We start from the raw sequence: 27,030 nt of genomic DNA, 5'->3' as shown, positions 1-27,030 counted from the left end.
ATAGGTTAGGTGAGTGGGCAAATGCATGGCAGATGAAGTATAATGTGGATAAATGTGAGGTTATCCACTTTGGTGGTAAAAACAGAGAGACAGACTATTATCTGAATGGTGACAGATTAGGAAAAGGGAAGGTGCAACGAGACCAGGGTGTCATGGTACATCAGTCATTGAAGGTTGGCATGCAGGTACAGCAGGCGGTTAAGAAAGCAAATGGCATGTTGGCCTTCATAGCGAGGGGATTTGAATACAGGGGCAGGGAGGTGTTGCTACAGTTGTACAGGGCCTTGGTGAGGCCACACCTGGAGTATTGTGTACAGTTTTGGTCTCCTAACTTGAGGAAGGACATTCTTGCTATTGAGGGAGTGCAGCGAAGGTTCACCAGACTGATTCCCGGGATGGCGGGACTGACCTATCAAGAAAGATTGGATCAATTGGGCTTGTATTCACTGGAGTTCAGAAGAATGAGAGGGGACCTCATAGAAACGTTTAAAATTCTGACGGGTTTAGACAGGTTAGATGCAGAAAGAATGTTCCCAATGTTGGGGAAGTCCAGAACCAGGGGTCACAGTCTGAGGATAAGGGGTAAGCCATTTAGGACCGAGATGAGGAGAAACTTCTTCACCCAGAGAGTGGTGAACCTGTGGAATTCTCTACCACAGAAAGTAGTTGAGGCCAATTCACTAAATATATTCAAAAGGGAGTTAGATGAAGTCCTTACTACTCGGGGGATCAAGGGTTATGGCGAGAAAGCAGGAAGGGGGTACTGAAGTTTCATGTTCAGCCATGAACTCATTGAATGGCGGTGCAGGCTAGAAGGGCTGAATGGCCTGCTCCTGCACCTATTTTCTATGTTTCTATGTTTCTATGTTTCCACCATGATTGACATGGTCTTCGACCGTGTCCATTCTATTTCCCGCATCTCTACTCTCACCCCTTCCCCTCCCTCCCAGAACCACGATAAGGTTCCCCTTGTTCTCACCTTTCACCACAACAGCCTTCACATTCAACGTATCATCTTCTGCCATTTCCGCTATCTCCAGCATGAACCCCCCACCACCAAACATAACTTCCCCTCCCCTCCCAGCATCACCATTCCCTCTAACACCCTGGTCCACTCCTCAATCACCCCCAACAGTTCCTCCCCTCCTCACGGCACCTTCCTGTGCAAGCGCAGGAAATGCAACACCTGCCCTGTTACCTCCTCCATTTCCACCATTCAGGGTCCCAAACACTCCTTTCCAGGTGAAAGTGATTCACTTGCAAGTCTTCCAATTTAGTATACTGTATTTGCTGCTTACGATGTGGTCTCCTCTACATTCGGGAGATCAAACGCAGATTGGGTGACCACTTTGCGGAACACCTCCATCCAATCCGCAAGTGTGGCCCTGAGATTCTGGTCATCTGTCGCTTTAACTCTCCGCTCCAATCCGACCTCAGCCTCGGACACTGTTTCAATGAAGCTCAACGTAAGCTCGAGGAACAGCATCTCATCTTTCGATTAACCACTTTACAGCCTCCCGGACTCATCAAGTTCAACTATTTTGGGTCATAACCTCTGCCCCCATTTCTTTGTATGCCAGCTGATTCTGCCATTCCCATTTACACCTCTTCTAAACCCATCTTTTGTTTCTTCACTTGTTCCATTACCATCAACTTTTGCCTCGCCCCATCACCCCTTTTGTCTTTTAATCACTCCTGCCTTCCACCCTATCACAGACCTTCCCTTTTGTTCTTTCCTCTCCTCCCCTTTCCCTGCCTCTGCACTTGCTTAAAACCTGTTATATCTCTAACTATTTTCAGTTCTGAAGAAAGATCATCGACCTGAAATGTTAACTCTGCTTCTCTCTCCACAGATGCTACCCTGATCTGAGTATTTCCAGCATTTTCTGTTCTAATTTCACAAACAGATTATCTGGTCATATATTGCATTGCTGTTTGTGGGACCTTGCGGTGCAAATATTAGCTGCCACGTTTCCCTACGTTACAACAGTGACTACACTTCAAAAGCACTTAATTGGCTGTAATTGAGGCATTCTGAGAGCATGAAACATCTTTTATAAATTCAAGTATTTTTCTTTCCTTTAACTTTGCTGCCATAACCACCTCCTGATTGGAGATGCTGGATCTGTTTTCTTTGGAATGGAGGAGGCTGAGGGGAGACCTGATTGAGGTGTATAAAATTGAGGGGTATGGATGGGAAGAACCTGTTTCCCTTAGTAGAGAGGTCAACAACCAGGGGACATAGATTTAAAGTAATTGGGTGGAGGTTTAGAGGGGATATGAGGGGAAATTTCTTCACCCAGAGGGTAGCGGGGGTATGGAACTCACTGACTGAAAGAGTGGTAGAAGCAGAAACCCTCACCACATTTAAAAAATACTTGGACGTGCACGTAAAATGCCGTAACTTACAGGGCTACGAACCAAGAGCTGGAAAGTGGGATTAGGCTGGATAGCTCTTTGTCGGCTTTTGGCCCCCCTCCGTGCTGTAAATTTTTATGATTCTATGATTCTAACCTCATTCACACCAAGTCCCATTCACCCATCAGCCCTGCGTTTACTGACCTACATTAACTCCCAGTCCACCAAATCCATGGCCTTGCCCCTCCCTCGCTCTGTAACCTTCTCCAGCCCTACAATCCTCCAAGAATGCTTCCTTCCTCCAACTCTGACCTTTTGTGCATCTCCCAGTACCTTCACCGCATCATTGGCAGCAGTGCCTTCAGCCATCTAGGCCCCAAGCTCTGGAATTCCCACCTCGAACCTCTTTGCCTCGCCACCTGTCTCTACTCCTTCAAGGCGTTGCTTAAAATCTACCGATGTAACCAAACCCGGTCCTATGTTTCTTTCTTTGACTTGGTGTCAATTTTTGTCTGTTGAGGCTCCTGTGACATGCCTTTGGATGTTTCACTACTTAACCGCGCTATATAAATGTAAATTATTATTGTTGCCTTGATTTCAAAATTCTCGTTTTCAAATCCCTCCATGGCCACGCGCCCCCCCCCCATCTCTAACCTCCCCCCCCCTCCTGCCCACCACCGCACCCCCCCGCCCCCCGAGATGTCTGCGCTCCTCTAATTCTGCTCGAGTATCCTTGATTATAATCACTCAACCATTGGTGACCGTGCCTTCTGTTGCCTAGGCACTAAGCTCTGGAATTCCCTGCCTAAACCTCTCCGCCACTCTTTCCACCGTCAAGACATTCCTTTTGGTCATGTGTCCTAATTTTCCTTTATGCGGCTCAGTGTCAAATTTTTGAATCTCAATAATCCTGTGAAGCGCCTTGGGACATTTCACCATGTTAAAGGCACTATATAAATACATGTTGTTGTTGGAGAAGAAATGGAATTCATAGCTTGTCAATTGCCACAATCAGTACAGAAGTTTCATGATGGCATAAATTCCAAAAGGCTATTTCAGTCCTTACCTAGTAAACATTTCCCCAAGCAGCAATCCACAACTATCATCTACTCCGATGATAGAAATAATTATTATAATTAGTGGGCTGTTGAGAAAGAACTGGGGACGTCCTTTTAAGAAGCTGGCGTCTGTTCAAAGGAATATATCTGGGCAGGATGTTTACTTCACTCAGTTTAACCATATATCCACAACACAGCAGTGACACCGAACCCCGTGGGTGGACAGACTTCCCCCACATAAAAGATGAAAGGGACTCAGTTTCGTTGAGAATTTGAACAATGTTATTTTGATTATGTGAAAGGTTTAAAGTATTGACGCAAGTCATTCCCCTCCTTCCTCATCTCTAACACCAAGCGTGAGGAGCTCACTTATTTATGTTTCCAATACTAATGCTATCCATTTGTCTAAGCCAGTCTCCTCTTCTCTGCCTTGAAGTCTCGTCCCAATCCAAAGCACAACATTCTGTAGTTTCTCTCCATATCCATTGCAACCTTCAGATTCATCTAATCCATGAGATCCAAATCCTGCTCCCCTCTTGATCACTCAATGAGCTCTCCTCAGCTCATTGCTCACTGACATTGAACAATTTTCTTTCCTCAGGAATGTCCCATCTCCCTTCAAAATGGTCATGATCACCCCTTCCTTAAAAAATACAACCCTGATCATTCTGTCCTTTCCACCCATGAATGAAGGCTTAATCAAAGCAATAGGTTTTGAGGAGACTTTTATAGGTGGAAAGACATGTAGAAAGGCAGAGCTTTAGGAGGAATATTCCCGAATGCAGCCCTGTGGTGGCTAAAGGGTGGGGGGGAGGTGTGGTGCGAGAGTCTCAATGGGTAGAGCGGAGATGGTAAACTTTAGTGTAGGCTCCATCTCCAACCTCCTTTCCTCTGAAAGGTCTTCAAAATGTATTGTTGCCACACAGTTCCATGATCCCATCTCCCACCACTCCATATTAGAACATAAGAATTAGGAACAGGAGTAGGCCATCTAGCCCCTTGAGCCTGCTCCGCCATTCAACAAGATCATGGCTGATCCGGTCGTGGACCCAGCTCCACTTACCCGCCCTCTCCCCATAACCCTCAATTCCCCCATTGCCTAAAAATCTATCTATCTTTGACTTGAAAACATTCAATGAGCCAGCCTCAACTGCTTCCTTGGGCAGAGAATTCCACAGATTCACAACCCTCTGGGAGAAGAAATTCTTTCTCAACTCGGTTTTAAATTGGCTCCTCCGTATTTTGAGGCTGTGCCCCCTAGTTCTAGTCTCCCCGACCAGTGGAAACAACCTCTCTGCCTCTATCTTGTCTATCCCTTTCATTATTTTAAATGTTTCTATAAGATCACCCCTCATCCCTCTGAACTCCAAGGAGTAAAGACCCAGTCTACTCAATCTATCATCATAAGGTAACCCCCTCATCTCCGGAATCAGCCAAGTGAATCGTCGCTGTACCCCCTCCAAAGCTAGTATATCCTTCCTTGAGTAAGGTGACCAAAACTGCACGCAGTACTCCAGGTGCGGCCCCACCAATACCTTATACAGTTGCAGCAACACCTCCCTGCTTCCGTACTCCATCCCCTTCGCAATGAAGGCCAACATTCCATTTGCCTTCCTGATTAACCGCTGCATCTGCAAACCAACCCCCTGGGATTCATGCACAAGGAATTCTGTGCCAAAAATAAATAAATAAATAAATAAATTTAAAAGGGCCTTGTAAATGTTGGTGTTTTCCCCCCAGATCGGGGGGCACGGTTTAATGTTTTTTGTTTACTCCTAAAAGAGTTTCATGCACAAGGACCCCCAGGTCCCTCTGCACCACAGCATGTTGTAATTTCTCCCCATTCAAATAATATTCCCTTTTACTGTTTTTTTTCCCCCCAAGGTGGATGACCTCACACTTTCCGACATTGTATTCCATCTGCCAAACCTTAGCCCATTCGCTTAACCTATCCAAATCTCCTTGCAGCCTCTTTGTGTCCTCTACACAACCCGCTTTCCCACCAATCTTAGTGTCATCTGCAAATTTTGTTGCACTACACACTGTCCCCTCCTCTAGGTCATCTATGTATATTGTAAACAGTTGTGGTCCCAGCACTGATCCCTGTGGCACACCACTAACCACTGATTTCCAACCGGAAAAGGACCCATTTATCCCGACTCTCTGCTTTCTGTTCGCCAGCCAATTCTCTATCTATGCTAATACATTTCCTCTGACTCCGTGTACCTTTATCTTCTGCAGTAACCTTTTGTGTGGCACCTTATCGAATGCCTTTTGGAAATCTAAATACACCACACCTATCGGTACACCTCTATCCACCATGCTCGTTATATCCTCAAAGAATTCCAGTAAGTTAGTTAAACATGATTTCCCTTTCATAAATCCATGCTGCGTCTGCTTGATTGCACTATTCCTATCCAGATGTCCTGCTATTTCTTCCTTAATGATAGTTTCAAGCATTTTCTCCACTGCAGATGTTAAACTAACCGGCCTATAGTTACCTGCCTTTTGCCTGCCCCCTTTTTTAAACAGAGGCATTACATTAGCTGCTCTCCAATCCGCTGGTACCTCCCCAGCGTCCAGAGAATTTTGGTAGATTATAACAAATGCATCTGCTATAACTGCCACCATCTCTTTTAATACCCTGGGATGCATTTTATCAGGACCAGGGGACTTGTCTACCTTCAGTCCCATTAGTCTGTCCAGCACTACCTCCCTAGTGATAGTGATCATCTCAAGGTCCTCCCTTCCCACATTCCTATGACCAGCAATTTTTGGCATGGTTTTTGTGTCTTCCACTGTGAAGACGGAAGCAAAATAATTGTTTAAGGTCTCAGCCATTTCCACATTTCCCATTATTAAATCCCCCTTTTCATCTTCTAAGGGACCAACATTTACTTTGGTCACTCTTTTCCGTTTTATATATCTGTAAAAGCTTTTACTATCTGTTTTTATGTTTTGCGCAAGTTTACCTTCGTAATCTATCTTCCCTTTCTTTATTGCTTTTTTAGTCATTCTTTGCTGTTGCTTAAAATTTTCCCAATCCTCTAGTTTCCCACTAACCTTGGCCACCTTATACGCATTGGTCTTTGATTTGATACTTTCCTTTATTTCCTTGGTTATCCACGGCTGGTTATCTCTTCTCTTGCCACCCTTCTTTTTCACTGGAATATATTTTTGTTGCGCATTATGAAAGAGCTCCTTAAAAGTCCTCCACTGTTCCTCAATTGTGCCATCGTTTAGTCCTCATTTCCAGTCTACTTTAGCCAACTCTGCCCTCATCCCACTGTAGTTCCCTTTGTATAAGCATAGTACGCTCGTTTCTGACACAACTTCCTCATCCTCAATCTGTATTACAAATTCAACCATATTGTGATCATTCATTCCGAGAGGATCTTTTATGAGGAAATCGTTTATTTTTCCTGTCTCGTTACACAGGACCAGATCCAAAATGGCTTGCTCCCTTGTAGGCTCTGTTACATACTGTTCTAAGAAACAATCCCGTATGCATTCTATGAATTCCTCCTCCAGGCTACCCCCTGCGATTTGATTTGACCAATCGATATGTAGGTTAAAATCCCCCATAACTACTGCCGTTCCTTTTTCACATGCCTCCATTATTCCCTTGATTATTGCCCGCCCCACCATGAAGTTATTATTTGGGGGCCTATAAACTACGCTGACCAGTGACTTTTCCCCCTTACTATCTCTAATCTCCACCCACAATGATTCAACATTTTGTTCATTGGAGCCAATATCATCCCTCACAACTGCCCTGATATCATCCCTTATTAACAGAGCTACCCCACCTCCCTTCCCTTCCTATCTTTCTGAATCGTCAGATACCCCTGTACGTTTAATTCCCAGTCCTGGCCACCTTGCAACCATGTCTCTGTAATGGCCACCAAATCATACCCATTTGTAATGATTTGTGCCGTCAACTCATTTACTTTATTTCGAATGCTGCGTGCATTTAGGTAGAGTGTTTTCATCCTAGTTTTTAAAACCATGATTTTTAGTTTTGACCCCTCCTGCAGTCCTTTTATATTCAGTGGCCCTTTTTGTTTCTTGCCTTTGGTTTCTCTGCCCTCTACTTTTACTCATCTCTTTTCTGTCTTTTGTTTTTGTCTCCTTTTTGTTTCCCTCTGTCTCCCTGTATTGGTTCCCATCCCCCTGCCATATTAGTTTAACTCCTCACCAACAGCACTAGCAAACACTCCCCCTTGGACATTGGTTCCGTTCCTGCCCAAGTGCAGACCGTCCGGTTTGTACTGGTCCCACGTCCCCCAGAACCTGTTCCAATGCCCCACGAATTTGAATCCCTCCCTGCTGCACCACTGCTCAAGCCACGTATTCATCCGTGCTATCCTGCGATTCCTACTCTGACTAGCACGTGGCACTGGTAGCAATCCCGAGATTACTACTTTTGAGGTCCTACTTTTTAAATTTAACTCCTAGCTCCTTAAATTCGTCTCGTAGGACCTTATCCCTTTTTTTACCTATGTCGTTGGTACCAATGTGCACCAATATTAGAATCCCTTCAATCTTGCTTCCATCCCATAGATTACTTAGAATATACAGCACAGAAACAGTCCATTCAGCTCAATCAGTCCATGCCATCATTTATGTTCCACTGGAGCTCAGCCACATTGCTGACATGGTTCTGGCCAAACATGCAAATGAAACCCTTTCTGACTATGACTGCATCATTCACCACTCCCTGGTCTCTTTGAAGCCTTTGGTATTGTCAATCACTTTACCCTTCCTTCACTGCCTCTCCTGTGTCTACCTCTTAACATCCTCCAGTGATTCACTCCTATCTATCCCAATGTAGCTGAGACATGTCCTGGGACAGTTTCTCTAAAACCTAAACACTCTCCTCCAGCATGTCTACCTGTTGCCCTTATCATGGGATCAGATGCTGATGACATCCAGCTTCACCATTCAACTAAATCTTATGACTCTGATTGCTTGTCAAACATCAGGTTGCAAATGAGACAGAACTTTCTTCAGTTTAACACTAGTATGACCAATCTGCTTGCTCCCACCAGAAACTCCACATCCTAGTCTTTGATTGTATCCCAATCCCTGGCTCCTTCTCAGGCGGAGCCCAACCTGATCATTCTGCATAACCTTGAACATCAGTAAAGCCCAAGCCAAAGGTCATCTTCCCAAACTCTTGCGAGATATCTGTTACCCTCTTCTTTTGTGATGTCTTGCCGTGTTAAAGAAGCCATATACATGCACCTACTCAGTACCTCCTCTCAAGACTACCTTCTGTTTCTGTCTTTTTAGCCAGTTATTAATCCACGTTTTACTTTGGATATACACTGATCTTAAAGACTTTAAAGAAGTCTTAGAATCATAGAATCAGACAGCATGGGAGGAGGCCATTGCGTCTGTACTGGCTCTTAGAAAGAGCTATCCAACTAGTCCCACTTCTCTGCTCTTTCCTCATAGCCTTGTAGATTTTTTCTTTAAGTATATATCCAATTCCCTTGTGATAGTTATGGTTTCATAATGTCTTATGCTGTACTTCATCAAAGGCCTTTTGAAAGTCATGGTACACTACATTAGATGACCTCCCGAGACACAACTTCCTCAAAAAACCTATTAGGTTGGTCAGGCAAAATTCATCCCTTCTTAGTAAGGTGACCATATTTTCTAAACCAAATCTGGGGCCACACCAGGTGAGAGCATAGCAAAGCAGCCAGGATGGAAAATGTAGGTTGCACAGCATAGCAAAGCAAAATATTTGAGCAGCTGCACATATACAATACAACTGCATAACAAATGTACATATAATTACCACGGATGACGTCGCATTATTGATGTGTATTCAGACACTGTTTACATATAATAGTAATACTGCTCAGGAACGTCAGATTTTTGTACCCACAGTCTTTATGGCGTATTCAGAAAATTTCTGTTCACATCACTGCCAAGTAATTTTTTTTCACTGATTTATTAATGATTGTTGTGTTATCTCCGCATTTCAAGAAAACTGGTAAGGTTACTTTGCTGCTTCTGCTAATGCAATATGCGTAGAGATTAACCTCCATCAACCATTACGCAGTCAACAATAATGTAGATATGTGGAACTGGTGCTCTGCTGTACGCTAGCTCCAGGATATGAAAGATTACACGGGAGGGTCTCTGATGGTTTACCCATGTTCCTACCTTTAGTTTGCACATGGATGACCACAAAGTTCAACCAAGCTGCATCTACCTGTTAGTTGCAAGCTTTCTGTACACTGACTGACACCTAGCTCTACCTCTCCAACATCTCTCCGTGTTGTCGGATTGTACATCGGACATCCAAGGCAAAAATTCCTCTAGTTAAACATTGGGAACACCTAAGCCATTGTTTTTAGCCCTACCACAAACTCGGGGTTCCCTGGCCATCACAGGTTGAATCAAATGGTCATCGCAGTGCTCTTGAACTGAGCTTCTAACTCCATAATCCTTTCCATCACAAAGACCGTCCACTTCCATCTCCGCTCCTGCTTCAGCCCACCTTCCCTCCTGGAGCTGAGGTTTTTTTTTAAAAACAGCTTTCAGAATTTTCATCCAGTGTATGTATTATGCAGTGTTCTTACAGACTTGCTTGTCATGAAGATTATCATCTGTCTCACATCCCAATCCCTTGTCGCCAAGTCAAACCTCTCCCAAGGCTCCCCTGTACCCGAGCCCTGAACCCATGTCTTTCTCTAGTTTCTCCCTTACTTCCTGCTCTACGTATGTGAATGCAACCCACCTCCTGGTTCCCTTGACCCCATTCCCACTAAACTGTTGGCCACTAATGTACTACTAGTGTTTATTTCAGTATCACTGCACACAAGCTAAAAACAGATAAGAAGAAGAAGAACATAAGAAATAGGAACAGGCGTAGGCCATAAGGCCTCTCGAGCCTGCTCCGCCATTCAATAAGATCATGGCTGGTCTGATCATGGACTCGGCTCCACTTCACCGCCCGCTCCCCATAACTCCTTATCAATTAAGAAACCGTCTATTTCTGTCTTAAATTTATTCAATGTCCCAGCTTCCACAGCTCTCTGAGGCAGCGAATTTCACAGATCCACAATCCTCAGAAGAAATTTCTCCTCATCTCTGTTTTAAATGGGTGGCCCCTTATTCTAAGACCATGCCTTCTAGTTCTAGTCTCCCCCATCAGTGGAAACATCCTCTCTGCATCCACCCTGTCAAGCCCCCTCATAATCTTATATGTCTCGATCAGATCACCTCTCATTCTTCTGAATTCTAATGAGTAGAGGCCCAACCTACTCAACCTTTCCTCATAAGTCAACCTTCTCTGAACTGCCTCCAAAGCAAGTATATCCTTTCGTAAATATGGAAACCAAAACTGCACACAGTATTCCAGGTGTGGTCTCACCAATACCTTGTATAGCTGTAGTAAGACTTCCCTGCTTTTATACTCCATCCCCTTTGCAATAAAGGCCAAGATACCATTAGCCTTCCTGATCACTTGCTGTACCTGCATGCATCCTTTTGTGTTTCATGCACAAGTATCCCTAGGTCCCGCTGTACTGCGGCACTTTGCAATCTTTCTCCATTTAAATAATAACTTGCTCTTTGATTTTTTTTCTGCCAAAGTGCATGACCTCACACCTTCCAACATTATACTCCATCTGCCAAATTTTTGCACTTAGCCTGTATGTCCTTTTACAGATTTTGTGTGTCCATATCACTCATTGCTTTTCCTCCCATCTTTGTATCATCAGCAAACTTGGCTACATTACACTCAGTCCCTTCTTCCAAGTTAATATAGATTGTAAATAGTTGGCGTCCCAGCACTGATCCCTGCGGCACATCACTAGTTACTGTTTGCCAACCAGAGAATGCACCATTTATCCCGACTCTCTGTTTTCTGTTAGTTAGCCAATCCTCTATCCATACTAATATATTACCCCCAACCCCGTGAACTTTTATCTTGTGCAGTAACCTTTTATGTGGCACCTTGTCAAATGCCTTCTGGAAGTCCAAATACTCCACATCCACTGGTTCCCCTTTATCCACCCTATCCTCAAAGAACTCCAGCAGATGGAAGAGCCCAAAAAGTGAATCTGGGGCAGTAAAGATTGATTAGATAAGATTTTTTTTTTAAAATATACACGAGAAATTTGAAACAAAAACAAACAGCTCAATCAGCACCTATGAAAATAAATAAAATTTAGGGGATCAGAGTTCTTTAGAAACAGGGGTTGAATAAAGCACCTCAATTAGTAAGAATACAACAAATCGAAGTACTTAAAAAAAGATACTGGTTAAATAAACTTACGTTCTTAAATTTGGCTCGCTTTCTTTGCTCCATTCTTACTCTGCTCTTTCACAAATACACCAAGCCACACACCCTCTGCCTTTCACCAGATTATCTTGCCTCTGCCCGCACTTCATTCGTCTAATTTATAATGTTGATGCAATTTCCCCCGCTCCGATTGGTCAGTTCCTCCATCAATCACCTTGGTTTGATGACACGGTGGGCAGTGCCACCAGCACGTGACAACCAAAGTTTTTTTAAGATCAAATACACTTTATTACCATCATATAGTATTTACATTTTGTTAGAGTCAGTGGTCGTAAACAAAATGCCGTATGATAATGATGTAGGTTTTCACTGTGCTCCTGCAGTCAGGCCCTTGATGTACTGCCAGCCCTTGCGAGTGTATTCATTGCATTTTGTAGGTGCAGCCGACAAGGCAGAGGCGGTTGTTTCAACTCCTGCATTCCAGTATCCAGTTAATGGTACATGCAGGTTGGGAACATCTGGTAGCTCCACTGCCAAATATTTCGATCACTGGTCCACAGTGACTGGTACAATGGTTGAAACCCTGTTCAATATCTCACAACTTTGTGCTCCATATCCCAATAAGCTCTGGTCACTGCCTCCAACTGTCCCAGCCTTCGTGAAGAATGTCACCATGGTGAACAACCGGCTCGCCATTGCGGCTCAGGGTCGGGACGAGCGGCCGCAAGTGGGCTGAGAATGTCCCATCCGGCCAACCAACCTAAGTTGTTGACCGTAAACATCAGCCACACTTGCGATAACTAATTATATAATCATTGAACATTTTATTAAGAGACTAGTTTCCAGAACCAGGGACTCTTCTGGGGACATTGTTTGCCCAGGGACACAGTACCTAATCAGAGAACTGTCCCCGGAAAACAGGGACATATGTTCTCCCTATTCTAAAGCCACATTGGCCATCATTTGTTCGGTTACTCTTCCACTTTGGTTCTGATATTAATTCCATTACTTTTCCTTTTATTGAGGTCGGGCGACTGGGTCTGCAGTTGCCCAGTATGGTTCTGTCAACTATTTTGAACATAATAACTAGAATGGCCTATTTCCAGTTTGTACGATTTCCTTTGCAAATTTCTTCCCCTATTTTTCCAAAAAAGAAGAAATCCAATCGTTTGGTACATAGAGAAACCCAGAAATTTCATCCTGTGCTCTGCCTCACTGCCTCTGGAGCAAACAAATGTTAGATCATTTTGAGCTGCAGGCTAAACACACAAGCACATTCGAATCACAAAATTCGCAGACCAACTTACACTCTGAATGACCATTTGAGCCTGTGTTTACTTAGCGATTAAACTTTATGGCCTTAAAAAAGACACCGATTCACCTTAGCAGAAGAATGCATTCTACTTTACACTCTTGTCCTCCAGTCTGATTTAACTCACTGTGAGCAATACCATGGGAGTGCCAAAAGGAATGCGTTAAACCGCATCGATCGGTGTGCCCAGATGTCACACTCCAAATAGAAGACTTTGACACAGGTGCAAAACAATCTTAACAATGCTGGCTGCTCTGCAGCTTCAAACAAGCACATTCCAATCTGTAAAGTTCTCCGCCAACAACAATTAAACTCAAGTGACCTCAAGCTGTGTTTACTTATTGCAATTAGGTTTTCTGGCTTTAGACCGACTGGCCATTCTGAATAATTGTTTAATTAACAAATAGACTTTTTGGCATTAAAGAGAGACACTATCACTTTACCAGCAAAAATAATGTATTTTGCAATAGCTGTTCAAAAGAGGAGGAAAAGGAACAGCCACGTTATTGTAGCCTCACACCGGTAATAATAAAACTACTGGGATTATAAAGGATAACATTAATGAGCACGTAAAAATTTATGGGCTATTCAGGTACAACAAAATTGGACTTGTACAGGATGGGTCGTGCTTTAACTAATTTAATCACATTTTTAGGAGATAGTCAGCAGATCGAGAAGAGGAATGCAAATATAATACATTTGAAATTTCAATAAAGCCTTTGATAAAGTACAAATGAGAGACTTGTTGCAAAGATTAAGGCCCATGGTTTGAAAGGTAAAGTGTTGCAATGGATAGAGGGATAGCTGAAAGATACAATGTGGAGAGTAGGAAGAAATGGATGTTTCATGCAGTCAAGATGAAGCTCTCCAATTACATAAAAGGGCATAGAGGCAAAATCATAAATAATTGCTGATACCACCAAATTAGTAGGATTGGTAAATTTAAGAAGAATGTAGGAAGACTGAATATTCACTGAAGCAGAAAAGGTTATGAGACACCCCTAATAGAAGGTGTACAAAATTGAGAGTTTTGAGAAGGTAAATAGTGAAAGATTATTTTCACCAGTTGGTGAATGAGTAACAAGGGGGTAGAAGTGAGGGACATATACTCGAAGCATAAAGAGGGAATAAGTTTAAAAGACATTTTCAGGCAAAAGATTATTAGAAAATGGAAGACATCACAAGTGACTAATGAAGCCAATTCAAATCAATGAAGATAAACACTTGAAATATTAAAAGACTATTAAAGGGGTCGAGGAAGGAACAGGAAAGCTCTGGTGTGGAGCTACCAGTGGCATAACCACATTGGGCTAAATTGCCCTCCTTCTGTGCCCTCCAATTAAATCTTTATAATTCTAATTAAAGCAAAATATTTTTAGCAACATTAAGTAATGTGCAAAAGTAATTTGGTAAAGAAGCAAAAAGGTTATGTTTCTTGGTCCTCAGTATAAAAATTCAACCCCAAAGCATACAAGGCGTATATATTTGACATTGTAGATGACGGCTATATTTAAAGTATTTATGATTTTTGTTTAAAACTCAAAAGATTGCATTTTATACCTCTAACATTGATGGAAATACAAGATGATCTGTAAAGCATGTTTAAAGCTGTGTTTCAAAGAATGAGGAACTGTAACCCATTTTGTATTTTAGTTGAGTTAATACAAGGCTTTTGCCAACTTAATATTGTCGTTGGAAGTAATGGGCTAGCCCTAGACAGACAGACGCAGAAAATACATAAATGTAAACAGTCAAATCTAACATGTCTGTCACACACCAGGCTCAGATTTTGTTATAGATGCAAAACAATCTTTAAAGAAGCCAGCAATTGACTTGGAGTCTGAAATTTACAAGTATTTAGAGCTGTCTTCTGATTGGGCTCGGCAGTTTCTAAGTAGCGACAACTACTTGGAGTTGCCTATTTCCAGCAGTGGCCTTACAAACAGGGTAAAACAGTTAAACAGCCGAGCTGCAGACCAGAGACCAACCACAAGCTGTGCCATGGAAGATCTGCTGGTGTACATATTTGTGTGCACTTTTATAAAAAAATTCACACAAGATTATTCGGAATGAAAAAAGTAGCATTTTATTTCTGTCAAAGGGAACAAAACACACATCCACGTAGTTAAAGGGGAACTGAATATGATGTAACTGCTACATAATCGGAAGAAGGGTCCTGCCGCATTCTGCTCTTGCTCAGTTTACTCTTACTGACACATTTTAATCCTTCATTATTTAATTCCCTTCAGATGTACCTTGGAAATTAAAATATTGTATAAAATAATGTCACAATGAAATAATACTCCAGCATCATTGAAAATTGCACAGGTCATTGTGATCGGCACTCAGCACTGTTTGTGCTGCTGGAAAGTGAAGACTGGAGAATCATACTGTCGATTCCGTGTGGGAAAAAGAAGAAATGACTCGACACAAAAAGTCTTACCAGGCGACCTCCAACCAGCAGCTTTAATAAAACAGGTAATGAGGGCATTGCCTAGAGTCCCCTAGCAAGTGCACATACATCCTCTCTAAGCTTAAACGAGTACACTTCCCTTTAAATGTTCAACTATAAGCAGAGCGAACCAGATGATTAAATCAGGTGTTCTCTTACAGATTACATTAATTAACAAGTCAAAGACAGCTCACACAGCTAACCTTTACAGTAAATCCCTGGTATGAAATTTAACACTCACCCCAGACTGCTTAAGGTTTTTCATGCCCCACATTGTGTATTCTCACCAGAAAATGTGGTTACAAGGTTTGATTCGTAATAGTTCCTCCTGAAAACTGAACATGTTTTACATAGGTAGTCCGACCAGGGTACTAGGAAGTCACATCATGGCACCCACCCGAAATACATATAATCCCTGGTACACTACAACACTAAATAGCTCAGTCCCAGCTTGCGTTTCGAACAGCTGTTACTTCACAGTTAAGTATTCTCCACTGTACTACTTCTCTTTACTAATGCTATGGGAATAGTGCGTTGTACCATGTGGCTAATGGTAATCTGAGTGGTTATCTTCGATGGGCTGTTGCAAATCAGGAAGTAAAAAAGCTATTAAGACCATTGTGAAGCAAGGTAATTTGTAATGCAAGCAGTAACATGCCTTCAAGTATCCACTTCCCTATCAGTACTTATTGAATTCTCTTGCACTCATGTTGCCCTTCATAAAATGTTTGCTGTGAAATGTAGAATTTAATATAATCTCAACAGGAAGTGACATGACAGGAATGTGCCAATTTGTACTTGTACTTGTGCTTGATGGACGCTATTAGCAGCTCTTAATGGCCGTCATTCAAAACCTTCCCTGTTGTTGGCGAGGAAAATTTACTGCAGCTCGTCAAACAGTAGATTTATTGCCGCTCACATCTCCTATTATTTATAGGTGAATTGGCCATTATCGATTGAAAATGAACTGCATTTTATATGTGTTGCTTCAAGTATTAATAGATCATTTTTCACATATTTAGAGTTTGCGACAGAAAAGGGGGCAAAGCAGCAGGGGATAAAGGTTCTGCTAGGCTGCGCTGATTTTACCAGTGCAGTTCACCCAAAATCGCCCAAAGCAGCGTAAAAGATCAAGAGATTTCAAGCGCAAGTTACGTCCAGCAGAAAGAGAGTTTCCACTAGTTAAAAAAACATTGCGCTGGATGCTGGCCTCGCCCATAGATCAAATTAATAAGCATGACCAGTTTCTACCAATTGCGTCTGTTTACAGCACTTCATATTAAGCTGCATTTTTTTTTTAAAAGGCGTAAATGATATTAGGCACCTTTTCAAAGTTTATTAAAAAATTAAAATTTACTAAAAAAACTGACTAGTGTACACCACTGAAACTAGTAAATGGTTGTGTCGAGTTTTGTTTTAAAGTCATTTTCAGTTATTTAAAATCAGGTTACTCACAGGTGGTGGACTAGACACTCATTAAAATGGTTATTTTTTGTGATAAACCCAATTGGACTCAACAGAAATAAATCCCCAGGTATGGTTGATATTCACCTTTGAGACAAAGACAGGAGTTGAGGAACTCAAATGCTGGGAAGGTCTTGCCTGACTGGAAACAAGCTAATCTGTAACAGTTTAACATAAAAGATATACTTAAATTTAAAGCAGTGGAAACTCAAGGTAAAACTGGTGAAAGGAAACTGGCTGAAACAAAGGAAATAATAGCTATTTGTTGAGGAGGCATGTTTGGGGATGGGGGTGGGGGGGAAGAGAAGAGAGGGGAGCTGGAGTCGGCCAGGATTGTCCTGGAATTGAAGATTCATCTCCAGGACACTGCTGAGAACAACCCAGGAGAAAAATTAGAGGCATTAAAAATAAATTCTTTCAACACTTTTGTTTGCTATAAAAATGTTGGAGTTGAAAAAGAAAAGGCTGTTTTGACTGACAGTCAATTACGTAATGAAGAGTCTGCTCACTTTCCAACTGGCATGGGAAGGCACTGTCCTGTGAGGAGAGACATGATGGGCGATCAATGGGGAAGCGTGGGCAGGACAATTGGACTGAGGAGATCATGTGATGAAACCTCCAGGATTACATCCAGCCAGAGTTGGCAACCCTGGGGGGGTGCAGAAAGAGTGCTGAGTGGTGTACCTCAGTAAACAGTTTTAGGGCGCCTAGTGTTTCTAATTTAGATTCATGACTTGAATTCAGAAGCTCAAAGTAAATGGTTTAAGATCATAGATGATACTGTTCAGAGGGAAGAGGAAGTTAAATCTGAGGAAGTAACCAACGACATGTAAAATGAGTTAGACAATACATTATACCGGTTAGCCTGACATCAGTAGTGGGGAAATTATTAAGGATGAAATAGCAGTGCATTTGGAAAGCAGTGACAGGATCAGTCCAAGTCAGCATGGATTTATGAAAGGAAATCTTCTAGAATTTTGTGAGGATGTAACTAGTAGAGTGGTGTGGACAAGGGAGAACCAGTGGATGTGGTGTATTTGGACTTTCAAAAGGCTTTTGACAAGGTCCCACACAAGAAATTGGTGTGCAAAATCAAAGCACATGGTATTGGGGGTAATATACTGACGTGGATAGAGAACTGGTTGGCAGACAGCAAGCAGAGAGTTGGGATAAATGGATCCTTTTCGGAATGGGAGGCAGTGACTAGTGGAGTGCCGTAGGGCTCAGTACTGGGACTCCAGCTCTTTACAATATACATCAATGATTTGGATGAAGGAATTGAGTGTAATATCTCCAAGTTTGCAGATGACACTAAACTGGGTGGTAGTGTGAGCTGTGAGGAGGATGCTAAGAGGCTGCAGGGTAACTTGGACAGATTAGGTGAGTGGGCAAATGCATGGCAGATGCAGTATAATGTGGATAAATGTGAGGTTATCCACTTTGGGGGCAAAAACACGAAGGCAGAATATTATCTGAATGGCGGCAGATTAGGAAAAGGGGAGGTGCAACGAGACCTGGGTGTCATGGTTCATCAGTCACTGAAAGTTGGGATGCAGGTACAGCAGGCAGTGAAGGCGGCAAATGGCATGTTGCCTTCATAGCTAGGGGATTTGAGTATCGGAACAGGGAGGTCTTACTGCAGTTGTACAGGGCCTTGGTGAGGCCTCACCTAGAATATTGTTCTGTTTTGGTCTCCTAATCGGAAGAAGGACGTTCTTGCTATTGAGGGAGTGCAGCGAAGGTTCACCAGACTGATTCCAGGGATGGCTGGACTGACATATGAGAAGAGACTGGATCAACTGGGCCTTTATACACTGGAGTTTAGAAGGATGAGAGGGGATCTCATAGAAACATAAGATTCTGACAGCACGGGACAGGTTAGATGCGGGAAGAATGTTCCCGATTTTGGGGAAGTCCAGAACCAGGGGACACAGTCTTAGGATCAGGGGTAGGCCATTTGGGACTGAGATGAGGAGAAACTTCTTCACTCAGAGTTGTTAACCTGTGGAATTCCCTGCCACAGAGAGTTGTTGATGCCAGTTCATTGGATATATTCAAGTGGGAGTTAGATATGGCCCTTACGGCTAAAGGGATCAAGGCGTATGGAGAGAAAGCGGGAAAAGGGTACTGAAGGATCAGCCATGATCTTATTGAATGGTGGTGCAGGCTCGAAGGGCCGAATGGCCTACTCCTGCACCTATTTTCTATGTTTCTATGTATTGTGCATAAGAAAAATGAACAGTACACATACTCCATGGTGTTGTTGAAATAGCTACAGACAAAGATGACATATCTAGGGGAATACACCCTGCTCAATACGTGCAGTGGCAATTAACAAAGCACACAGAATGCTGAAATATATGTGCAAAAAAGCAAAATATAAGTCAAACAAAGACACACATAAACTGCACAGTGCTCCAGTCAGGTGACGGAGTATTGTGTCCCATTCTGGTCACTGAGGCACGGAGACAAGCCCTAGAGGCGACACAGTGAAGAGCCACAAGATTGATTCTTAGTATCAGAACTGAGTCACGGGGGGGGGGGGGGGGGGGGGGGGGGTGGAGAAAGAGAGAAAATTGAGTTCTTCAACCTTGAAAAGAGAGAATCAAGATAGCAAACGGTATAGGAAAGGTAAATCTGAACAACACTTAAAATTAAACTGCGATAGTTGGACAAGAGTGCAAAGGATAAAGCTAGCAAAAAACAAATTTAAGACTAGTTTTACAAAGTACTTCTCCATACAGGTAAGCATCAGAAGGAATGGGCTTCTTGGTAAGAAAGCAGAAATCAATCAACAACTAGATAGTGTCATGAGGGTAGGCACTTCACTCTCTTTCTGGATGGATGAGCTAGAATAGGCCTTCTAAATCCCACTCTGACCTCTTTATCCTTGGTCTCCATCACATTTCCACTCTGACACCTCTGTCCTTTATTATGAGGGGCCTAAATAGAATGGCTAGGCCCCTCATCTATTTCCCTTAGCAGGGAGGTCAATAATCAGGGGGCATAGATTTAAAGTAATTGGTAAAAGGATTAGAGGGAGTTGAGGAGAAACTTTTTCACCCAGGGGGCAGTGGGGGTCTGGAACACACTGTCCGACAGGGTGGTAGAGGCAAAAACACTCATTACACTTAAAAAGGTACGTGGATATGCACTTGAAGTGCCGTAACCTGCAAGGCTACGGCTGGAAAGTGGGATTAGGCTGGCTAGCTTTTGTTCGACCAGCACAGACACGATGTGCTGAATGGCCTCCTTCTGTGCTGTAAATTTCTGTGATTCCTTGGCCTCCTGCACAGTTCTAATAAAGCTCAACAGAGGCTCGAGGCATCTTTTGATGAGGCAATTTACAGTATTCCGGACTCAGACTCAACATTGAGTTCAGCAGTTTCAGATCATAACCACTGCTCCCATTTCTTCAGACAGCAGCTGCTGGTAATGATTCGGCTGTTGGCATTTACAGCTCCTTTAGACCCACCTATTGTTTCTTCACTTGTCCTATTACCATCTTCTTTCACCTTGCACCATCATCCCTTTTGTCATTTAATCTCTCCTGCCTTCCACCCCATCAATCCATTTTGTTCTTTCATCTCCCCGCCCCCCACCACCTCCCCAACTTTCCCTGCCTCTAGACTTGCTTAATATCTGTTACATCTAACTTTTGCCAGTTCTGATGAAAGGTCAGTGACCTGAAACATTAATTCTTTCTCCCTCCACAGATGCTGTCTGACCTGCTGAGTATTTCCAGCATTTTGTTTTCATTGCAAATCTGTATCGAACCTGTTGTAATAAGGGATTCTTTTAAAAAGGACCAAGGTACCACAGAAAAGCCCATCAATCCTGCTCTCTCTTTAAAGGATGTGTTTGTATGTTGTTGTTGTCATCCTATAGTCCTAAATCAATGCATTGAGGTACATGTATGTTTTGGGGGAAAATGGGAGCGAGAGGGTTAGAAGTCTTCTTCTGATTTTAAGTAATTATTTCTACCTTGTAACACTGGAATAAGCTTGGGGCACGGAACAGCTCAATCAAAACTGTCCATGTTTAAAAAATAAATAAAGATATTGTCGATATTAACAGGAAATTTCTGTCACACATTTACATCAGCTTGACCTGAATCTTCGGCTGACAATTCTGACTATTACCTGGAAATCTAATCAGAATACCGAGATACAATTATACTTGAATAGTTGCTGCTAATCTACCACTAAATTCTGAACAGGCATGAATCTGAAGTGTAAACAAGTTTTAAAAGATTAAACTAAAATCAGAAGCTGGTACAAATTGTAATATAGCCTGCCTGAATTAGAAGCTCCTCTCCTGCAGTTAACTGCGTCAGCATTTGACTGCACCCCAGTTAATCTCTCAAGATAATTAGTGGAGGTGAAACAACTTCTCGGCCATCGCTTCTTGGCCTTTTGGCTAAGATCAAGTGTAGTATCTGTTCTTATCAGTTTAATATCCCCTATGGGGACATGATATTGAATTGTTTTTTGGACAGGGAGCTGGATCAGGGGCATGCCCCGTCCACTCCATGCACCGACCTGGTATTGCAATATTTCCAGGAACGGTGCAACTTCGCCTCTCGGCCTTTTGGCCTAAGATCAAACACATTGGCGCAAAGTGATCTTTGGCGTTAGAGTTGATCTGGAACGAAATTGGATAAAAAAAAACTTCATCAGATATCTGCATAAAAGACAGATGTCAAAATAGCTGATGTTCTCACGTGAAACTCAGAAGCCTATCTCACAGTTTCTCATACATGCTATTAATAGTTTACAGCGGACTCGTTTCTCCATTAGCCACAAGTCTGATAAAAGGAAAACAAAAATATTGGGGCTAAAATTCCGGCCTTGCCGGGTCTGTATGGAATACGTACAGACCCGGCGAGGCCCCACAAATGGCGGCTTTCAGCGCGCAATGTTCATACGCCAAAAACCGGCATTTCCGATCTGTCAAGTTTTGGGCTATTTGCCCAACTCTTGCCCAGCGAATATCCTTAAAACTCTTGCGCCTAATAAAAGCAGATGCATAGCCTAGTTTTACCAGCATAAGACTTTTAAAACATATAAAAATAAAATTTAAATACACATTGTTAAAAACCCTGTCCATTTATTTTAAACCCTATTAAAACACAAAAAAAATAAAAATTCAATAAAATGTTTTTCTTAAAATATTTAATTAACTTTAATTTCAAATAATTTTAATTGTGAGGTGTTTAAAATTTTTAATGTTGTGTTTATTTTTCTCATTGATAGCAATAAGAACGAGGAGATACGGAGTGCAGGTGACTGCACCGACTATGCGAACCTGGAGGACGGGGGCAAGCACTGAAGCACAGGAAGAGAAGGCGTCCCACTGCAATTGCAGGTGCCTCTGGGACCAAGTAATTTCGTTAAAAATTCTCAGGTCGGAGGTGTTCATCTGAAGGAAGCCTTCGACCTGAATTTCAGGCCCATTACTTTTACTTCTAAATATCCATTAAGTGTACACTTGGTTTGTGTGTATTTATTTTAAAACCCAAATTCCCCATCTTCATTTTCCATAGAAACCGGTTCTCAAAGTACACAAATATTAGACACAAAAACAGAAAATGGTGGAGATGCTTAGGTGAGTCAGTGTGTGTGGAGAGGGCAGACAAGTTAACATTTCAGGTGTCGACCCTTCAACTAGTTTCAATTTTTGCTTCAGATTTCCAGTGTCTGCGGTTCTTTGCTCCGTGTTTGATATAAATAATGAGTCTCGCAGATGCGCTTTACATTATTGCCTGCACAATTACACAATGATGGAAACTCAGCAATGCACTTAAGTGGAGTGCACTACATGTACACTTAATGTGATTTTCTGTTCAGATGTATTCCTCAGCAAAATCTATTTAGCATCTGTTTTCAGACTTCCTCTAGAATTTATTGGGGTCACAATCTTTACATCACTTATCAGCAACTAAAGATTAGAAGACTGGTCGATACCATGAATAGGTACAATTTTCAGCCAGTTAATCTGCTTAATGCAGAGATTAAATTGAATAATTGTAGCTCCGAATTAAAGCTCTTGTGGGGGAAAATATAGCAATACATTACTTGGGTCTAAACCGAAAAAGCATATGGTTTTTGCTAGATTTAATAGAATATAATATCCCATGCAGTGCTACCCATGTGGAATTGTGCTTTATTCAGTGATATGATAGGAATTTTCAAACTACAAACAGAATTGTTTTCCCCTCCAAAAGCAATGTAGGTCGTCACGACCAACAGAACAACAGTAAGTTACTTGGTCCTAAGTCACTACCAATGATCATCTGAAATTAGCCTCAAGGAGATGCACAGGAGCAACTCAGCAATTCTCCCACATCTTACCTCAGTGTAAAACTCAATTATTACTAGAGCATTCAAGATCATGTATGGTATAGGCAACAGGTATAGTCAAGGTCCCCTACTTTTCCTCAACACCTGAAAAGCGGTCCAGTGCACCAGTGGGAATTTTCTAGTTTCCTAAATTAGCCATCTTTACAATTTCTTGGAACAATATGGGTTCAAATATATTTCAGCTACTCAGTGATGGGGGGGTGGGGTCACTAACTTCATTTTAGCGGTCGGAGTTTAAATCGAATCCAAGTTCCAGAATTGAAAAATCAGTCTCTAACTCAGTAATTCCTACTTCACAAAAATATAAATTGGAATTTGACCAAGGTCTGGATTTCTCTTCAGTGTTTGCCTATAAAACATTTTGCAGACTTGATTAATGACAAATGTAATACTGGGAAAATTATTTTGTTGGGATGGGTGGTCATCTTGATCAGCATTTTCACAATGTTTTTACTCAGTTTGAAAATAATTTTGTGGTGCAGATTAAATGAGTTTAATACCCAACATGAAATTGTTGTATTTCCTGAAGGCATTGCATGACAAATAATCATTAATAGAAATCATAAAAACATTTAAGAATCTTCTCATAAGTTGAATACACCTTACTTCACAAATTAAAGTAACAGCCTGAAATCGATGTCTTAGTGGGAGATGGTGACAGCAGCACTCAGGTACCTCACGCAATGACTATTCTCAACATAAAAGCCTGGATAGTAAGTATTCATAGATAAAAACACAGGAGGGGTTTGATCTGTTAGAAACTAAGGATGCCTAAAACTGAATAAAATTTACGAATGTATAAAACTGATATGAATGCTGTGTTTTAAATCATTGTTTTGAACTGGAGAAGAGATGTCTCCTTACATGCGGGAATGCTAATTATCTGTGCTTTTCAAGTTAAAGCTTCAGTTTGTTTGTGTATCTTTAAGACAATTTGTACGAAAAGGCTTGGAATCAGAGGAAGTTTGTAGGAATGAACGTAAACACTGGCAGTTTGCTATGTCGTAAAGACCGGTTAAAGTGACAAAGCTCTGGTTTGGGCCTCATAGTTCAAAGGATAGAGGACTAGGCTTTGTATTGATTGTACACAAGAAAAGAGAGATAGAGAGCGATGAAAGGAATTCTACAGAAAAACGACTTTGAGAAGGTATAAACGATGACGTGACCAAAATTGTAAGACAAGAATTGAAACAAGAATCGAGATAAAGAATTAGAAGCCTTATTGGATATTAAGTTTTATGGGGAACCTCAATTGGTCAAAAAGTCTCATCAATATTCAGCTTCAGGCCCACCCCTAAAGGTGAGTGAGTGAGGTGAGAAAAGGGAGGGATAGAGGGGGGGGGGGGGGAAAGGGAGGGAGAGGGGGGGGGGGAGAGAGAGAGGGAGAGGGGGGGGGGGGGAGAGAGAGAGGGAGGGGGGGGGGGAAGAGAGAGAGGGAGGGGGGGGAAGAGAGAGAGGGAGGGGGGGGAAGAGAGGGAGGGGGGGGAAGAGAGGGAGGGGGGGGAAGAGAGGGAGGGAGGGGGGGGGGGAAGAGAGAGGGAGGGAGGGGGGGGGGAAGAGAGAGAGAGGGAGGGGGGGGAAGAGAGGGAGGGGGGGAAAGAGAGGGAGGGGGGGAAAGAGAGGGAGGGGGGGAAAGAGAGGGAGGGGGGGGGAAGAGAGGGAGGGGGGGGAAGAGAGGGAGGGGGGGAAAGAGAGGGAGGGGGGGAAAGAGAGGGAGGGGGGAAAAGAGAGGGAGGGGGGGAAAGAGAGGGAGGGGGGGAAAGAGAGGGAGGGGGGGAAAGAGAGGGAGGGGGGGAAAGAGAGGGAGGGGGGAAAGAGAGGGAGGGGGGGAAAGAGAGGGAGGGGGGGAAAGAGAGGGAGGGGGGAAAGAGAGGGAGGGGGGAAAGAGAGGGAGGGGGGGAAAGAGAGGGAGGGGGGGGAAAGAGAGGGAGGGGGGAAAGAGAGGGAGGGGGGAAAGAGAGGGAGGGGGGAAAGAGAGGGAGGGGGGAAAGAGAGGGAGGGGGGGGAAAGAGAGGGAGGGGGGGAAGAGAGGGAGGGGGGGGGAAGAGAGGGAGGGGGGGGAAGAGAGGGAGGGGGGGGAAGAGAGGGAGGGGGGGGGAAGAGAGGGAGGGGGGGGGAAGAGAGGGAAGAGAGGGAGGGGGGAAAGAGAGGGAGGGGGGAAAAGAGAGGGGGAGGGGGGGAAAAGGAAAAGAGAAAGAGAGAGGAAGGAGAGAGAACAAGAGAGACTCCACCACGGCAGGAAGTTTTGCCGTCGCGGGTGAGGTGTGAACACGGGGTGGGACAGGATCTGGAGGAAAACGAGGCCGCAGGTTGGGGATGGGGGGGCGGGGGGTTTCCAATAGTTCCGTTGTTACTTAAATGTTCACTTGTTATTATTACTAAAATGGTCACTTGTTATCACTTAAATGGTCACTTGTTATCATCACTTAAATGTTCAATTTCTTCTTCTAACGTTTTAGGGATTTGAGGGAAGGGTGGCTTGGTGCAGGGGGTTGGAGGAAGGGTGTTGTTCATTAGTTAATAAAAAAAAATTATTCAACAACTTTTGTGCCATCTCTCTTAGTTATATTAGTTTTCAAACGTACAGTTTTTGATGCATATTTGTTTATTCTGTTATTCTACCAGTACTTTTACTTTGCCAGTACTTGAAACTCTACTTAGGCCAGTGCAGGAAGACAACAAGGAAACCCCACGGAAATGAAACTTTTGATTAACCCTAACTGTAATTGAATGTTTGAATATCCCCAATAATAGTTCATGCATAGCGTTCATTAATGAGCTGCTGACGCAAAAGCTTAGCGGCCGTGTAACTGCCACTGGTCTTCGGGAAAGGTGAGGTGGTACCGGTGCTCGATCGCTAGGCTGATTAAGCTCCTCGAAGTCCTCGCCTGCATCCTCTCCCGCCTGTTCCTCCTCTTCATCCTCGCCAGCTGCCTCTTCTGTCTCATCTTCTTCTGGCGGTGGACCTGCAGCATGATCTGGCATTACTTGTCCTCTCTTTATAGCTAGGTTATGCAGCATGCAACACACCATAATAAACTCAGCGACCTGGTCAGGGTGGTACTGCAGGCTGCCTCCAGAATGATCCAGTCATCTGAAGCGCTGCTTTAGGACTCCAATTGTCTTTTCAACGATGTTGCGAGTCGTTATGTGACTTTAATTATACCGTTTCTGTGCTTCAGTGACAGGATTAAGCAGAAGGGTCATCAGCCAACTGGCAAGGCCATATCCTTTATCCCCCCAGCATCCAATCGTGACCTTCTGGCTGATTGACAAACAGGTCAGGGATAGCACTTTCACGTAAGATGTGCGCATCATGGATGCTGCCAGCAAATGTAGCATTCACTGTTAAAATTATTTGATTGTGGTCGATAACAAGCTGCACATTTAGTGAGTGGAACCCCTTTCTGTTATGAAACACCTCTGTGTTCTTTAAGGGTGCTTTCAGGGCAATGTGCGTGCAGTCTATTTGCTCCCTGCACCTTGGGGAAGTCTGTTATTCTCAAGAAACCCAAAGCCCTCTCGGTCTGTGCCTCCCTGGTCATTGGGAAGCTTATGAAGTCCATCCTGCGAGTGTAAAGCGCTTCAGTCACCTGTCGAATGCAGCAGTGTGTAGCGTGCTGAGAGATATAGCAGATGTCGCCAGCTGAAGCCTGAAAAGATCCCGATGCGTAAAAGGCTAGGGCAGCAGTAACCTTCACCTCAGACAGTGCGGTTCTAATGGTGCTGGAAGGCTTGAGTTGACATATCTCATCGAT

The 27,030-nt window shown here is 43.1% G+C and overlaps 1 protein-coding gene and 1 pseudogene across 1 annotated transcript in view; one reads left to right on the top strand and one right to left on the bottom strand.

Moving 5' to 3' along the window:
* The window catches only part of LOC139273163 (connector enhancer of kinase suppressor of ras 3-like), a 468,583-nt gene that overhangs the window by 231,001 nt on the left and 210,552 nt on the right, over positions 1 to 27,030 (bottom strand). The window contains exon 13 of the mRNA XM_070889671.1: positions 24,078 to 24,088. Within this exon, the coding sequence (XP_070745772.1) occupies positions 24,078 to 24,088 (11 nt within the window). The remainder of the gene's footprint in view (positions 1 to 24,077; positions 24,089 to 27,030) is intronic.
* On the top strand, positions 21,310 to 21,488 carry LOC139274515 (U2 spliceosomal RNA; annotated as a pseudogene).

This window comes from Pristiophorus japonicus, chromosome 9, assembly GCF_044704955.1.
Source record: "Pristiophorus japonicus isolate sPriJap1 chromosome 9, sPriJap1.hap1, whole genome shotgun sequence".
NCBI lineage: Eukaryota > Metazoa > Chordata > Chondrichthyes > Pristiophoridae > Pristiophorus > Pristiophorus japonicus.
The sequence above is the reverse complement of the archived record's forward strand: the minus strand, read 5'-3'. Positions and strand labels throughout refer to the sequence as shown.